At 36.7% G+C, this 18,601-nt stretch overlaps 1 protein-coding gene across 3 annotated transcripts in view; it reads right to left on the bottom strand.

Annotated features, from left to right (window-relative positions):
- Positions 1–3,935: 3,935 nt before the first annotated feature.
- Positions 3,936–18,601, bottom strand: part of snx9.L (sorting nexin 9 L homeolog) — a 55,383-nt gene continuing 40,717 nt past the window's right edge. For 2 of the 3 annotated variants that reach the window (XM_041562213.1, XM_041562212.1), the window contains 8 exons: positions 15,195–15,298; positions 14,750–14,853; positions 13,688–13,765; positions 12,448–12,524; positions 11,391–11,480; positions 7,586–7,700; positions 7,408–7,499; positions 3,936–6,618 (listed from right to left, as the gene is read on the bottom strand). In XM_041562213.1, the coding sequence (XP_041418147.1) occupies positions 6,571–6,618; positions 7,408–7,499; positions 7,586–7,700; positions 11,391–11,480; positions 12,448–12,524; positions 13,688–13,765; positions 14,750–14,853; positions 15,195–15,298 (708 nt within the window). In that variant the 3' untranslated portion in view covers positions 3,936–6,570. 3 annotated transcript variants of the gene reach the window in all.

Below are 18,601 nucleotides of genomic sequence, written 5' to 3'. Positions count from 1 at the left end.
TGAAAGCTACCTTTTACGCTAGACTTCCTTCGCCACCTCAGACCAGGCAAAGCACAATAGAGTAGATAGGGATTTCTTCAAAAAAAGTTAAAAAATTTTCTAAGTCCCAAAAAAGATGGCGTTTTTTCTATATTATGGGTGATAGGCTGAAAATTTTTTTGGGGCTCCCCTCCTTCCCTCTTACATTTCCTAACTCATGGCAACTTAACTATACAGTGGGCACATGTGTAGGGCAAAATAAAAATTTTATTTGATGTTTTGAAGGTTTCGCAGGCATTTGTAGTGCTGCTATATATTCCTCCATTGAAATTTGAATTTCACGCCGTATGCAAATTAACCATCGGTAGAGTAACTTTGCTATGCTTATCGAATCAACGCTAGCGCAACTTCGCAACCTTACGCTACCCCTGAGCGCAACTTCGGATTTTAGTGAATTTGCGGAGGGCTGACGAAACTACACCTGGCGAAGTGCGGCGAAGTTACGCCTGGCGCAACTACGAATCTTAGTGAATGTCCCACATGGACTCAATATTCACTAGGACAAGACTGTTGTGTATTGTTGACAAGCTAAAGTTCAAAGAGTTGAATAATGAATGCTCGATTGTGTAGTTCTGCAAGGGTATGGATTTTTGCACCCAGCACAATGTTTTAACTGAAAACACTCGGCAATGCTTTCACTGCTGGGTTTTACCCACAATACAACTGTTATAGGTTTGGTAGGGTTGTTGGTAGCAGATGGGCAGAAGCTAAAGATTGCCTATCCCTTTAAGACAGGTGTGGTATGTATTATTAGTTCCATTGTATAATTAAAGGGGATCTATCGTGAAAATCAAATTCTCCTGATGGATAGTTGAGGTGGAAATAATAAAATCTTCAAATATAATTCTTTAGCAGAAATGCTTACTTTTATTGTAAAATGAAATACTAATACATGCAATGAGGGTGCTTTCTCTGAGAGACAGTTCAAGCTACTGCTGAATGGGAGTGGCTTCTCACTAGCTATGACGTCACTTAGCAACTAGCAAAGTCCCACCCTTCTCCATGCTGAATAGCATCCTCACACCAACTGTTACTCTGGAAGCTCATTGTGAGAAAAGTAAGGCTGTCAGGTCTGCACATTCTCTTAGTCAAGTACAGACAGAGATACTGGTAAATATTGTACTGAGAAAAATATAAATATAGTGTTGTATTGGCAGGAGAGCAGTGAAAATTGGGCAGGAGGGAATGGAAAATTGGGCAGGTGGACAGTGATAATTGGGCAAAAAATACAGCCGTATCATCCTAAATTTTGGCGGTTTTTACATTTCTGAAAACACCTAAAAATATTGCAATTGGCCACATTTATCTCACCCAATTTCTTACATACAATTGGAAAACACCATAGATATTGACACCAAGGGTATACTGAACAGTTTGATGCCCAATATGCATATGTAGATGAACCGAAGCAGCGGACATGTGTGGACCCCAAATAAAAAACAATTAGGCAAATCAATGAAATAACAAAATAACTGATCCGACAATGTGGTTAGCGGTCAGAATGCTTGATCCAATAGCGGAATAACAAGAGGAAAACTGATAAGATTATGAAAAAAAAAAATTAACATAAATATATGTGTGCTTGTGTATGCATGTGTGTACAGCTCTAAAAAGTGTGTAAATGTGTATGTAAGTGTGTAAAAATGTGCAAAAGTATGTGAGTGTACATGTGCCTGCATGTAAGTCTTGTTAAAGTCGGGTCCTGCGATGAATGTGTCGCAGGACCTAGGTGGCAGCCCCCTTGGCTCGTTGCCTAGAGGTTTGGGGACACAACAGACTCGTCTGCATGGCGGCTTAGGGAGCCCTTGACTGTGTAGTACCTATGTGCTTAGCAGTTAAAGGTTTAAAATTACTTCCTTTTTTCTGTGTAGTAATAATAAAACAGTTTATTGTACTTGATCCCAACTTAGATATAATTAATACTTATTGGAAGCAAAACCAGCGTATTGGGTTTATTTCATATTTCCATGATTTTCTAGTAGACATAAGGTATGAAGATCCAAATTATGGAAAGATCCATTTTCCGGAAAACCCCATGTCCCGAGCATTCTGGATAACAGGTCCCATACCTGTACATACCCCAGAAAACTTTATATTTTTGGATAATACAGATTCTGACCAATTCTAGATGTGTGAAGACATCTTTCTACTGCGAACTGCAGAGCTATGCTAAAAAAAGTAGCAACAAACAATGCAAGCATAAAGCTGCAATAAAATCACAAAAATCAAATACAATTGTGAAAAAACAAAATAACTGGCTGAACAGCATGATTAGTGGTCAGAATACTTGATCCAATTGTCATGCTGCCAAATAAACAGGTTTTGGTGAAGAAAAACACAAAATTATAAAATAAAGAAATACAAATAAAAAGTGTGTATATGCATGTGTACACTCTTCTAAATATGTGTTTTGGTTTATAAGTGTGTAAATATATGTGCATAAGTGGGCAAAAGAAAAAAGCAGACAAAACTTTTATAAAATGTGTGTGTGTAGAAATATATGTTACCTGTGCAGGAAGACTGTTGGCAGATCTGTAGAGTCCCTATGTACAATGTCTTATGCAGCAGGAAGTTTCAGGCAGTGATGGAAGCATTGGTGGTGCTTAAACTAATACAGAACTAGAACTCTCTGCTGCACCAAAGAATGGATTTTGCACTTTTATAAAAGTATAAAAGTATTGTTTAAAAAGTATGGTAGTACATTGGCTTTGAAATCTTACTTATCCATTTCCCCACCTAAACACACACAGCTCCTAATGTCTTCTATTCTATGTCCCCAAACTACCCTTGGCAAACATTTGAAAAGACAGTTCAGTAGTAAATTAGTAAGCTGTAAAGATTTCCTTCTCTGTTCCCCCCTCCCCTCTGTTTCATTCCGTTCCAGACTCACATAACTCCGTCTCCTGCTCTCTCCTTCTTCAAACCCTCCCCCTCACAGAAGGGCAGAATCGGTAACTTGTCACATGCTCCCTTCAGTGTTCCCTGCAGCACTTTCACTTTCACAAAGCTTAATTAACATTCACAAGCATTGAATGTGCAGGGTGGAGGGTTAGAAGGAGAGAGCAGGACACAGTTACGTGAGATAGTCAGGAAGTATTAGAAGTCACTTTACTATGCCGCTTTTTCACCTGCCTCTCTGGGGGAGCGGTGGTCAAAACAGAAAGCAGGCGATTTGTGTGTATTTAGTTTGGGGAACAGCAAGCCTTTCAAGCCACTGCACTGCCAATGCTGATTAACGGGGTGCAAGGGGAAAGTTGCTGGCTGTTCAGTAAACTGTTCTTGAGTGACAGCATTGGCAGCCAATGAGAGTGAGGGTAGACTTGTCTTGCAAATAAATCCGACCCGACCTCAGAGCTGGTCAGAGACGGGTTGAAGAGAAGCAGCTTCCACAGGCTTCACTACAAAAGGTGAAATATTTTGAAAACTGTACAAAATGTTTAATACATTATATTTAGGAACTTTTATAATATGACATGATGATTTATTTCAAGAATTATTAATTTCGCGATAGATCCCCTTTAATATTGCAGCAGAAGGCTGTGCATAGTAACTTAAGCCATATAATATTAATCCATATGATCAGGTTTAGAAACCTAACCCTCCTAGCTTTTATAGTTAGCGTTTTTATTTGATTAATATATACATTCTATTTTTATATAAAAAGGTATGGCTGTCAAAAGTCAGAAGTGATGTTTGCCATATCACTCAATCCCCCACCAGTTAAGATCTATATTGCAAATTCTTATCTGTGGGAAGGGTCATTCAATTGTTCATCCATGATCCATGCAAGGCTCCATTCAAGGTTTCACACAGCAACTTCACTCAGACACTCTGGGATGGGAGATTCTACTTAGGAACAATGTTACATCTTTAAAGTGAGGCAACAAAACTATATCTGTGATACAAATATATCTGTATTTAGAGCAGAATATATGTTTAAGCAGAACATTTCATCATTATAAACAACTGTTTTCCTCATTATAAACAACTGTTTATGTGTCAAAAGATAAATGTTAGATAAATGAAAATGTTATCTTCATATGTTGAGGAAGATTAGAAGGCCACAATATTCATACTTGTATTTCCCTGCTGTATTAAGCAAAAGTGACATGTGATGAATATATAATTCTTTTAAATAATGTTTTCCCCCAGCTTCTCTAAATGGTTACCGATTGATCTTAAGACCTAAGGAAGTGAAACATGAAGTTGGTTACCAGCCTGCGTGAGTGCATTTTCTCGCCAAAATCCAATCTACGTGTCTGCATCCAGGGATATTTCACCTGTGAATGCCGACCCCATGAACAAGCAGAGGCCAGTGAAACGCCTAATTGGCCTGCATTTAAACGCAGCCTTATCATCAGCCCCATGTGTCACTACCCTTAATCTCTCATAGGCCCTTTATTGTATTAGAATCTTCCTAGGGAGCCGATATACGCCAGATGCAAATCCCTCTGTACATAGCATTGACCTTAGAAAAAACTAGAAAAGGACGTGTGACATGAAAAAGCCTGTGGCTTGCCAACAAAAGAAATTGTTTTCCAGCCATTAAAGGATGAGTAACAAAAAAGTAAAGAGCATCATGTACATTTAAACATTTTGTAGTGTTACCTTACACTTAAAACATTTATTTGGGTTAGTCTTATATTGGCCATTATATTAAGCATTTTCTGCATTGAATTGTTGTTAGAGCCAGGCCCTGAATGTCCTACAGAGCTCTATTTGGACATTGCTTGAGAAACTCTAGCAGAGTTTGAAACCTTGCTAGACCCACTTTGCATAACAGGTAAAAGTCTTTTAGGATACAATGATTTATTTTGTATGTAAGGGATGATTGTCAAAACTCAAATATCATTTATCTATACACCTATAAAAATGATAGCTTAAGTAAAGCAAGACTGTTGCAGAGAATATTTTATTTTCAGTTTTGTTGTTACTGGTCTTTTAAGTTTCCCCTATCCTGCAGTGACTTATAACATAAAATTATGCCTGTAGATGTCTTCCCAAAAATTAAACACAATTCCATAGGTTTTATATATTGTATAGTGGCCCTTTAAAATAAGTATTAATTTTCTTTGCCATCGGTAGGTCTATCATATAATTCACAATTAAAAGTGTCAAAAATGCTATAAATTGGTCCTCAAAGAATAACAGAAGTTTTTGTGCATCACAGCCTTTGAAAGGCCTCAAGTCGTGGGCTGTTTGCAAGATAGAATGAGAAAACATTCACTTGCTGTTTTGTATAACATATCTGATTAGAAATGTGCAAGATATAAATACAGTGCCCGGGAGTCTCTAAACTAAATATAGGAGTTTGGCTACTTCAGTCCTATGAGCAGCAGATGCTTTGATCGGTTCCTTTACAAGAGGATAATGCTGAGTGCAGTGTTGATGTGAGCATTTAGCAAGGTTAACATACGAGCATGTTATATGGTAAACTTATTAGCTATACCTATGAGTGGCATATACATTCTCATAACTGCATAACATAATTTGGCTCTGGTCTTCTAGGAAAGCAACAAAACTGCCGGTTAACAGATGCCAGATTCCAGGAGAACATCTTGGTTGTTACACAAACTACACAGTATACATATGCTCTTATTTATACATTTCTTGGTAACTCGTCATACCCTTTCAACCACTGCACTTCTGTTTTTCAACAAGCTGAATAACAATTTACCCTGTGGTATCCCCCCATGTTGGGTACTAAAATCTGTGCACCCATTTACTCACAACTTGTACTCTGAAGGCTTTTGATCCTGTTCATAAAGTGTTAAGGCATTGCACAATGTCGCCAAATACCAGTTATAGTACCAGCTTCTTTTAAAAGAAAGTCTGTTTTTGTCCTGAGTGATAAAAATGAGCATAATTTAACAGAAGCAAACAAAGCTGTAACAATTCTGAGTAATAGCGAAAATATAAAATGTAAAATTGCACAAGGCTTGTGGTACAATTGTATCTCATTTGGCAAAGTCTGTTTATATATATATATATATATATCTTCATATATTCTTATCAATATAGATATTTTAATGAAGGCATGCGTTGTACAAACCTGTGTATACATATACGAGATCACTTTAAATTGCATTTAGTGCTAAACACCCTGCATTTCACTTTTTGTTGAGTATGTCCAATTGAATGCCTAGAAACAAACACCCACTGAAAAACACACTTGCACACAGTGGGTCCACCAAATATGAAGGGATTTGGGACAGGAGGCAAGTCTCTTTGCATGGAATAGCTTTGAAATATTTTCACTCCCTTTGACTAGGATAAGAAAGATAGCATAGGGTAAACCAAATCCCCCCTAATACAGTATATATTTCTTAAATTGTGACATTAATGCACCCAGAGTAATGCAACTGCCACCTTTCAAACTAAAACATTTTGTGTAAAGATGAGTTGTAAACACATTGGCCGGAATTGAACAATGTAATGGATTTCTCTTAGAAGCCGTGTCCAGATGGATTTTTCAAAAAATCATCAAGTGCACTTAAAAATTTTAATTTCGGTCCATTTCAACAATTTATTTCACATCACTGGGAATTGACCTAGGGCTTGCTTCAACTTTTCTGCAATCTAGAAATAGGACATAAAGAATAGGTTATTACTTGTAACAAAGGGGTAATTCTGAGTAATAAATTAGAAGCAGTGGGCACCAAAACAGTATGCAGTATAAAGCTACTTAAAGTAAACAGGTGGCAGGATCAAAGATGCACAGAAACAGTATGACCAAACATACACCCTAGCTTCTGGTGAGTTGGGTAATCTAGGTACCCACTTCATCTACTATGACCCCTCCCCCACTCCAACATTTTGCAGTGTGTGTGTGTGTAAATATAAATCTGGGTAAATAGGCTGTGTAAAATAAAAAAAGAAATTCAAAATAATTTAGTCCAATTTAATAGCCAGAAAGCCATTTCCTCCTTTGCAGTTTTATAACCTGTTACCAGTCAATGACTTGAAGGGGGCCATATGGGACATAACTGTTCAGTTAGTTTGCTTTTGTATCTGACCTGTGCTAAGAATCAAAAAGCAAAACAACTGAACAGTTATGTCCCCCCCTTCAAGTCACTGACTAAAAGGCTAGAAAGCTGCAAATGAGGATGTTTCTCGCTGTAAGGTTAGATATCTATTCACTCCAGCCTTTATAGATTAAATTTTTGGCTAACTATATTAAAAACATTTTTTATTTTGCACAGCAAAATATTGTAGTGTTACACTGAATTGTTCCTTTAAAAGAATACTTAATTAGTGGAGTAGCTCAATGATTTTTATTTGCTTTCTAAAACCAAAAAAGAGACTGTTTGTGGGAATGTTAAGATCATTCATTGATACGGTTATTCAATTAACTACTGGGAAACTTACCGTCTCATAAAACTGTATCTGTTGCTCTAGGTAAAGCCGAATTACACTGTTGTAATCATAAATCCGATTTGAGTGAAAGTGATTCATTTCGGCTGTTGGAGTAAAAGTGCACAGGGTGTTATAAATAAATCAGCAGACACACAGGACTAACTTTCAGAAGTATTTTCCGACACTTTACCTTGAAGTGCATATGACATGACGCTTACTCGCTTCATCATGTTTGCTTTGTCTTGCTGTGTAATTTTACCTGCAACCACCAATTTATCACTTTCCTTTACTTTCTCTAGGGCTCCCTGTTTAAGAAGAGAGTTGTATATAATATATAAATTCACAGAGAAATCATAGGTATTCAAGACAAGGGCCTGACATGATGTGATATAAAATATCAGCCATTTTGCCTTTGAAGGGACAGTATACCCCCTTGTTCAACATGTGTTCAATGAATAAAGTTTATGATGAAAAAAATCTATGGTTTTTATTTCTTGAGCTAAACAGGACAAACAGTGAAACTGAAGTTACTCCATGGGGCATGTTTACGAACAATGGAGATAAAGATCTCCGGAGATGTTGCCCATGGCAACAATTCAGCAATTAGATATAAACAGTTACCTACAAGTAAGAAAACAAATGCTAAGATCTGATTGGTTGCTATTGGCAGCATCTCTCGAAAATCTCTGTTAGTCAACATGCCTCCATGTTTGGTAGATTATTAGATTTCTGGTGCACAGGTAATCACCCTGAAAAATAGACTCATGCTTATGTGTGCTCTAGTAATTTAATTATCTGCCTTTCAAGGACTTAATTTTCCCTACTGCAGTACAGGGCAGAACTGGCAACCTGTGGATTGTGGCAAATGCCAGAAAGGCTGTTGTACGATACTCTATACAACCACTATTTAGGGGGCTGGTGAGGGCTGTTTGGGCCTCTGTGTACTTGAAATGATATACATTTTTTCTTTAGATAAACATACCAAACAGGGAAATTAGAGCTACTTGGGCCTTTTGATGTAGATAACTAGGGCATGTCTAATGCACTAATATCATGCAAGTTCTCTAGCAATTATCCCTTATTCTGTACTTTATAATGATAAAATGTAAATGTAGGAAATGTACTTTCCTATAACTTCCTAAGTAAATAAACCCTTTTGATTATGTATTGTACCAGCAATGCAATTTCACACGTTAGGTAATTTAACTAATTATATACAGTATTTAAAGAGGAATTTAATTGTAAGCAACTTTCGAACATACCTTTAGCAGAAAATTAAATGGTTTAAAAGTTATTTATAAATGTAATTGTGCTGAAGTATTGTTTGTTTGACTTTTTATATTCACTGTACTTCTGGTTTTGATCCCTCAATGTAGCAGAATAGAGAATATAAAGAAAAACTTATAATGCTTTCATTTGCAAGTACAATTTTCAAACATTTATTTTATGTATTTTTAGAGCGCCAACATATTGCACATTGCTGACGTGTCATTTGCCTACGGTTACTTGCAAGGGGGGGGCGGAGATATATACTTTTATCCTTATCCAAATCATGATTACCTCAGATCACAAAAACAGGAAGAAAAGCCATTTCAAATCCCAAATCCACAGATATTTTTTCCTGTTCAGTCAATTAATTTTGATAAGATTAAAGATTTCCTAGCTGATCAATCAACATTAGATGGATTTAGAAAAATTATCCTAGGTTATCCTAAATCTGTCAAAGAGTTAGGCCCATACATCTTTGGACAGAGACAACTTTTTTCTAATTTTGTTTCCTGTACATTACCACAATAAATTTTAAATGAAACAACTCAGATGCAGTTGAACTGCAGACTTTCAGCTTCAATTCAGTGGGTTGAACAAAAAGATTGCATAAAAATGTGAGTAACTAAAGCCTTTAAACACAATCACTTAATTTCAGGGGCTCAAAAGTAATTGGACAATTGACTCAAGGGCTATTTCATATTTCCTTCGGTATGTCATTATCAATGAAGTAGATAAAAGCCCTGGAGTTGATTTGGGGGGGGGGGGGTGCTTGTATGTGGAAGATTTTGCTGTGAACAGACAACATGCGGTCAAAGGAGCTCTCCATGCAGGTGAAACAAGCCATCCTTAAGCTGCAAAAACAGAAAAACCTATGCGAAAAATTGCTACAATATTAGGAGTGGCAAAATCTATAGTTTGGTACATCCTGGGACAGAAAACACTGGTGAACTCAGCAATGCAAAAAGACCTGGATGTCCATGGAAGACAACAGTGGTGGATGATCGCAGACTCATTTCCATGGTGAAGAGAAACCCCTTCACAACAGCCAAACAAGTGAACAACACTCTCCTGGAGGTAGGCATATTGATATCCAAGTCTACCATAAAGAGAAGACTGCATGAAAGTAAATACAGAGGGTACACTGCAAGGTGCAAGCCACTCATAAGCATTAAGAATAGAAAGGCTAGATTGGACTTTGCTAAAAAAAGAAAAAAGAAAAAGCCAGTATAGTTCTGGAAAAACATTATTTGGCCAGATGAAAGCAAGATCAACCTCTACCAGAATGATGGCAAGAAAAAAGTATGTAACAGGCGTGGAACAGCTCATGATCCAAAGCATACAACATCATCTATAAAACATGGAGGCAGTGTGATGGCTTGGGCATGCATGACTGTGACACTAGTGTTTATCCATGATGTGACACAGGACAGAAGCAGCCAAATTAATTCTGAGGTGTTCAGAGACATACGGTCTGCTCAAATCCAGCTAAATGCAGTCAAATTAATTGGGAGGTGTTTCACAACACAGATGAACAACGACCCAAAACATACAGCCAAAGCAACCCAGGAGTTTATTAAAGCAAAGAAGTGGAATATTCTTGAATGGCCAAGTCAGTCACCTGATCTGAAGCCAATTGAGCATGCATTTCACTTGTTGAAGACTAAACTTCGCACAGAAAGGCCCACAAACAAACAGCAACTGAAGCCGCTGTAGTAAAGGCCTGGCAGAACATTAAAAAGGAGGAAACACAGAATCTGGCGTTGCCCATGAGTTCAAGACTTCAAGCTATCATTGCTAGCAAAGGGATTTCAACCCTTAGAAATGAACATTTTGTTTTCAGTTTTTTAATAATTTGTCCAAATGCTTTTGAACCCCTGAAATTAAGTGATTTTGTTAAAAAAAAGGCTTTAGTTCCTCTCATTTTTTTGCAATCTTTTTATTCAACCCACTGAATTAAAGCTGAAAGTCTGCAGTTCAACTGCATCTGAGTTGTTTTATTTAAAATTCATTCTGGTAATATACAGAACCAAAATTAGAAAAAAGTTGCTCTGTCCAAAGATTTATGGGCCTAACTGTATGTGGTTATTATACCTTGGTGAAAATTGTCTTTTTGAAATTTTCTTTATCCCAGTTTATCTAACACATATACTTTTTTGTAACCTTTTTCAGCAATTTATTGAAAACTGTTACTATTTTTTTATTTCAATGCAACAGTAACTAGCTAGAGAAGAGGATGCATAAGGGTAAAACGAAGCAGCACTCTTCAGATGGAGTGGAAAAAAAGAAGTGTCAAATTTAGCAGTAGTGATCATCTAACATACCCTTTTTGTGTGTATTATATATAATGATAATAAATAGAGTTGCAATTTTTGTAAGTGTTTTGTCTCCCATGCATTTTGTTATGCTCTACTCAAGCAGGTGTCTCTAACAATTTGTTTATTCTCATGATGGGTGTCACAAAATATTGATGGCTACTACACTTTGCGTTTGAACCAGAAATAGCAGTGCAAAACCTGTACACTGCATTGTGGTTCCATAATTTTTTTATTCAAATCTTATTTACATCAGAGGATCTTCTTTGTGCTTTCTTACAGACTGTGGAATTTTTTTTTGGAGGATGGGAAGCTGCATTAAAAAACATATTAAAAAATTGGACTATACAACTTGTAATAGAGTCCTGTGTCATATATATTCTAGATGATTTGATTTCAATGCCTAATACCTACCTTGTGAGCAGAGATAATGTCTGGGAAGCAACTTAAAAAACCTTTATATTCATGATTTGTTTCCATTAGGTAATGAAGATCTTTCTTTGGCTGAAATAAAATGAACAGTTTAGAACACTGTATTATAAAATAAAGTGCTAAGTGCAAAAGAAAGGGGGCCCAGAAGAATCAAAAATGTTTCTCCTTCAGTTTTATAGCACTAACATATTAACCCATTTGGATTTTTACTTGCCACAAGTCAGATATATATACAATATTAAAGGTCTTGTAAGTAGTGATGAGCAACATTTTTCACCAAGTTTTGCCACGAAAATGACGCCCATCCAATGGGTGAAAAAAGTTGCCGCCCATAGAGTTCAATGCATTCCAGCGGATTTTTGCTGTTTCACGAATTTTCAGCAAAGCAAAACAGATCACATTGGCCCATCACTACTTGTAAGCCATCTGCTGAACCAAGCAAACAATTCCCCAGAATACCAGGCCAGACCAGACCAATATTATTAGTTTAATGATTACTTTGAGAGAGCACTGACTGTTGTATTTTGCTTTCAGTATGTCTTTCTAACCACTGTCTCAACAGGAAATATGTTTATATTCTGAACTGCATGCAGCACAAAACATTACATTAATATTCTTAGAATACCACGGTCTGCATGGCAAATGATAAGGTGAATATATGCTTTTAAAGTTCATTATGAAAGCATATATGAATACACATCTTTGAAGTCCATGAAGATAATCTAACTGTATTGATGACTTACAGCATAATGTATAAAGTATGTGTAGAATGGCTCTATCACCATCACTATTTCTGAGGATATAGCCCCAGTTTAGTGTTTGTTTTCTTGAAAATTTGTTTGTAGAGCAGGGCCTTTTGATTTAAGATAATAAGTGGCAAATTCTACATCACTGTTTGATAAATGTGACCAACAGCACGCAGCTCACTGTTGGGGGTGGATAATAACTGAATGATATAAAAAGATTAGCACATTTCATGTGCCACCAATACTGTACTTCCTAATATAATATCTGACACAATCTAACATGTTCATTTTACCTGTTCTTCCACCAGGTTAGCAATAGCTTCATAAGTTTTTCCTGCTTCTGTGATTGCACTGTTCAGCTCTGTTTCACCTAAAGAAACAGGCCCATAATGTTAAAGATATCACTATGTTAAATAGAACAGCTATCACCTTCAGCACAATAGCAGAAAAAAGAGGAGGAAGAAAAAGAGAAGGTCACTAATAAAAAGTGTAAAAGATGTATACATGAAGGAGTAAAAGCCAAGAACAAGGAAGCCAAGGATTAATTTGTGACAGAATGGTTTTGGAATAGGGAGACCACAGAGTTATGATAGGAATATTGTCAGGTGTGTAAAGCAGAGTAGGTGTGTATTCCAATATACTGAAATACCCTAAAGGAGACCTATTGCAGGACCCTCTTATTGGTGGTTTTGCAGAATGCTGCAGAATATGTTGGCATTTTATAAATACAGGAGCAAGTCTAAGGGGGGTATTTATTAACATTGGTGACAAACATCACTGGTGATATTGTCCATAACAATCAATCAGACTATGCCACTTTGTTTTCTGTCTAAGTGCAAGACCAGGGGACTGAAATATCATTTGGTGAAATAACACAGAAATAACAAATATTATAGATAAAATAACATAGGTGCTATACAGTACTGGCACACTTACAGTTCAAAATTTACTGCTGCTTGGTTGCTAAGGGTAACTACAGTGCTGGAATTGTTGGTGGAAAACTACAAACTATTTCAACATAATTTTCTCTCTTTCCAGTCTTACAGATATTTTGGTAACAAACCAGCAAGCCAAGGGTTAAGCACATATTTAAGCAATGCATTGGAATGTCTTGTATTTCTGGCAGTCTTAGTTTCAAGGCCAACAACATAATTCCCCAAACAGCAGTAATCAACCCGAGTTCAAAATTAATATATTCGAAGGCAATAATCTTGTATTGTGTATTGCCTAGAATTTGATTTCTAATAAACGATAACCTGAAACCTTAGAAAAAATGTAAATGTAAATTAATTGAAAAAAAATTCTAAGCAGTTTTGCAGTTTACTTCTCTGCTTTCCCTCTGAAGGCATTTCTCTGACAGTTGCAGGAACTGACCAGCCAGTGGTGCTGTTGTTACAAAATTCATTATATTGGCTGTTAGTAAAAACTTAAACAAAATTGGGGGGGAACCCTGATCAGTTTTTCATTAATTGTTTTTTAAAATGTACTTTAAGAATAAACAGTAATACGTGTTACATCAACAGAAAAACATACCTTGATAACCACTGGTGCCAAAAACTTGTGACAGACTCTGCAAGGCTTTTCCAATCTTCTGATATTCCTTGGGTAGCGCTAATAAAAATAAAATGGCTTATAACAATCTGGCTACATGCTCTAACAATAGTATTGTGTAAAAACTTCAGGACAGTCCATTTACTCACAATATAAAGACATACATATATACTATTAAAACCACAATATTAACTTTCTTTATATGTCATGAACCTAAAGATGGCCGTACACTTCTGACCTTTCAGTAGTATCTGAATGATCGACCCAAAGGCCAAGAATCGATGGATACCAAACAACTGGCCATATATGTGGATACCTACAATTTATTGTTATCTTCACCTCCTATACAATTTCTCATCTACTAGTTTGGACAGATAAATGTAGATTCCACAGGTTGATATGAACAGACAGTCATACACAATTGTCAAAATTTGCCAAAATGCCCTACCAAAGTTGCTGGCTTACAGGAAAACAAAACTCTTTTTAATAGCTTAAACAAAATTTGGTGGTGCCATCTTACAACTCTTCTCTGCAATCTCTCTACAGGAGCATACACAGTTAAAGCTGATTTGGATACGACTTTAACTATACATGTGAGTGTGAGCCCAAAAACCCGAATGAGCTACTTTTTAGAAACAGCTACAGCGAAGGGTATGTTTAGGGGGAGCCCAGTTGGGCTCGTGAGGAGACAAGCTATTAAGGAGGGGTTTGCTTTCCTTTAAAGATGCAGCTATTTAAATGCTAAGCTTCACAGATGCCACAGAAATGCAGAATATGTTAATATAAATGCTATTATTACAGATGTGTTCAGTCATCACAAAGATACTGTGGACAATATGAAAAGACAATAAAATATATTCACTGTTTACAAGACCACTGTCCTAATTTCCATCAGTGGCCAATAATAGAAGAGAAAGATGGGATCCAGAAAGCACATGACAGAGATTGTAATAGCAGAGCGAGTGTTTTCAGAGGCTACAGTGAGGTGATCTTATCTATGTAAATCCTTTTGAAAAAAAATTGAAAATTGAATATACAACACACGTCCTGTGCATCGCTTCCAGTGCTCCTGGCCCACAGTAAGCAACTCCTTGACACCATCATCCATGGCTTTGGTAAACCTGCTGACTGCTTCACACTTTTGCTCCCTGCAAAATTAGAAACAACAGAGCATAAGTTAGTTCTTTTTGAGGTGTGTTAATTAGCTGGCCTCTAATACATGAATCAACATATGTATCACATGTCAATATGGAGGATAAACACCTGCCTACAAAGTTGCATTGTATCAGTGTTTTTGTGAAGCTGTTTTCAGCAAATATGCTGAAACACACACACATAAATTTGTTGCTTATGATCTTTGGTGCAATATGCTCCTGCATACCTTCAGTCCTATAAAATTATCATTTACTTCATTAAATAAAGAGATTAAACACAATGTAAAAAAAAACTCTAGTTAAAAACATCTGGCACATAAAAAGGAATACATTACACTTCTATCATATCCAAGTCTTGGGCTTCTGGCTCCACTGTGGAAAAAATCATACTGCCAACAATTTCATCTTTTTCTGCTTTTCTCTTGCCTGTTTTCCATTCCTTTCAAAAACAAACACATTAACATTAATTCAAATCACATTTTTATTATTGTATTTACAAATGTTTAGGGTTGAATATATTTTTAAATGCCAAAACTTTTGGTTACCTAAATCAGATTCTAAGATTAACAGCTTATACTAAGTGAATGTGTAATATCACTTAGTACCCAAAGACAAAGGGTTTTGCTGCCGGAGATATCTGCATGTTTTCCTTCCCCAGAGAAACAGTGCCTACTTCCAATATCCAGGAGATCTAAGCTATATGTAAACTTACCTTCCCTAATGACACGCCATATTGCCTGTGAGTGAATGCTATAGAAATGTGTAAACCCAAAAGAAATGTATATGTAATTGCGTGTTACTGTATGTACTTCGGCTTTCCCTCCCCTCCCCTTTTTTTTCCTTTCTGTACACCCACCCTACTTATTTTCAGAAATCAATAAAAATTATATTACAAAAAAAAAGGACACACTGCCAATATTCAAAAGATTTGTGCTGTGTGTATGTGTGCAAGACTGCAATCAAAGAAAAAGATCTATGCAGTCAATAAGTCTGGATGACAGGCTGTCGGGCAGGCTAATTATATGGCTGTCTCTATATAAATTAATGGCAAAAAAAAATCAATATAATATTTGTATGCTGTAATTCCCACAGCAAAAATACTTAACCTGTACAAATAGTATAGACACTCCCCAAAAAGGAATACTAAGACAAAGTAGCACAGGGTTACTAATCATAAACTATTACTGCTGGACATTAAAGAAAGCAATGTTCAGAGGGCATAGATGAAAAAGTTTGGGAACCACTTTTAATTCTTGGGAGTTTTGTTTATCATTGGCTGATAGTAACAACTTCCTTTTAATATATAACATACCTTATGGAAACAGTAGTATTTCATCAGTGACATAAAGTTGATTGGATTAAAAGAAAATCACAATATGCATCATAACAAAATTAGATCGGTGCATAAATTTGGGCAGCTCAACAGAGATATTACATTAATACTTAGTTGAGCCTCCTTTTGCAAGTGTAACAGCCTCTAGACGCCTCCTATAGCCTTTGATGTCTGGATGGCGGTATTTTTGACTATTTGATGATTTTCAAATTGGGGGACTGTGACGGCCATTCCAGAATATTGTACTTCTCCCTCTGCATAAATGCCTTTGTAGATTTCGAAGTGTGTTTAGGGTCATTGTCTTGTTGGAATATCCTAGCCAGACAGCCCCACAGCATGGTGGAATCTCCACCAAATTTGACAGTAGGTAGCAAATGTTTTTTTTGGAATGCGGTGTTCTTCTTCCGCCATGCAAATGCTTTGTGACCAGATAATACATTTTTGTCTCATCAGTCTAAATGAGCTTTGAATTGTAGAACGATGTAAGGATTCTCTGCATATGCCACTCCTGTATTTTTCTTGGCCTGCCAGATCTGGGTTATACAGCAACTGTGCCTGTGGCCTTCCATTTCCTGATTACATTCCTTACAGTTGAAACAGAGATAGCTTTTTGTAGCCTTCTCCTAAACCATGATAATGAACAATCTTTGTTTTCAGACATTTTGAGAGTTGCTTTGAGGATCCCATACTGTCACTCTTCAGATTAGAGTCAAACAGAAGTACAACTTGCAATTGGCCACTTTACTGTAAATACTGTACCTTTTCTCATGATTGGACACACCTGCCTATGAAGTTCAAGCTTAACAAGCTAATCCAACCAATTTGGTGTTGCTAGTAATCAGTATAACAGTTACATGCATTCAAATTAGCAAAATTACAAGGGTACCCAAATTTTTTCACAGCCATTTTTCCACATTTGATTTAATTTCATACAACCGAATACTGTTTCACTAAAAATCTTTGTTCAGAAAACACCCCAGTACTCAGATGTTCCTGAGAAATGAAAGACATGCCACTGTTATCTTTTTTGTTAAGAGTGAAGTAAATTATTATGCAGGCTGAGAGGGGTTCTCAAATGTTTTCATATGACTATAAATGATTACCACTTACTGTAAAATAAATGCAGCACTAACAGGAGAGATATTGTCTATGGGGTTACATTACACAGAAGTAAAGTCATAAACAAGTCACTTGCCTGTTACTTTGATAGAAAAAACCCATAGGGATAAAATAAGGGAAAGTAAACAGAGTAAATAAGTCTAAAACACACAATAAAAAAATGTCAGTCTCTTAAGTTATTTCTTGCCGATCACCTCACAGTCTCTCCACTGTAGATAAAAAAATCCAACCAAATGTGTATACTTCCAGAAAAATATGCACAAGGGATCAGCGCCTGTGGCAACAGAAATAAGGAACTCGCATAGCGTAATACGTTCGATGTAAATGGTATATATCACCATGTGCTTTTAATTAGCTTACTCTATGTGTGTTCCCCCTTTTTTTGGTTTAGGTTATTCTATAAGTGCTCCCATTTCCCTTATACACAACTGGTTAAAGGGAACAGGTGCTGGGGGGGGTGCAAATTAAAAACAACTTTAAAAGCCAATTTAAAAGCAGAGTCCTTCGGTGCAGCGATGGGTGAATACAGTTTTCAACACAACACCTCCACCGTTTGGTAAAATTGCCTACTTACAAACCACTCTCGTGGTCAAGCGTATTCATTAACTCCTCCCGAGTGGTCTTAGCTTGACTTTGTATCCTCCATAGACTCCAGGGGAAGGATAGAAAAACCGGAAATAGTATAATAACGTTTTATTTAAAAAATCTTAAAAGCAATAAATACACTCACATTTTGTTCTCAATAAAATCGCATTCAGTCCAGTTTGTTGTAATTTTTCGAAATCCCCAGGGATGGTCCTTGCCAGCCGGATCCAGACCTCCTTGTGGTGTGCGTGCTGAACTGGTAAGTGACCTATCCTTCCCCTGGAGTCTATGGAGGATACAAAGTCAAGCTAAGACCACTCGGGAGGAGTTAATGAATACGCTTGACCACGAGAGTGGTTTGTAAGTAGGCAATTTTACCAAACGGTGGAGGTGTTGTGTTGAAAACTGTATTCACCCATCGCTGCACCGAAGGACTCTGCTTTTAAATTGGCTTTTAAAGTTGTTTTTAATTTGCACCCCCCCCAGCACCTGTTCCCTTTAACCAGTTGTGTATAAGGGAAATGGGAGCACTTATAGAATAACCTAAACCAAAAAAAGGGGGAACACACATAGAGTAAGCTAATTAAAAGCACATGGTGATATATACCATTTACATCGAACGTATTACGCTATGCGAGTTCCTTATTTCTGTTGCCACAGGCGCTGATCCCTTGTGCATATTTTTCTGGAAGTATACACATTTGG

The sequence above is a fragment of the Xenopus laevis genome, chromosome 5L, assembly GCF_017654675.1.
Source record: "Xenopus laevis strain J_2021 chromosome 5L, Xenopus_laevis_v10.1, whole genome shotgun sequence".
NCBI classification, from domain to species: Eukaryota; Metazoa; Chordata; class Amphibia; order Anura; family Pipidae; genus Xenopus; species Xenopus laevis.
This window is presented reverse-complemented; position numbering and strand designations above follow the sequence as displayed.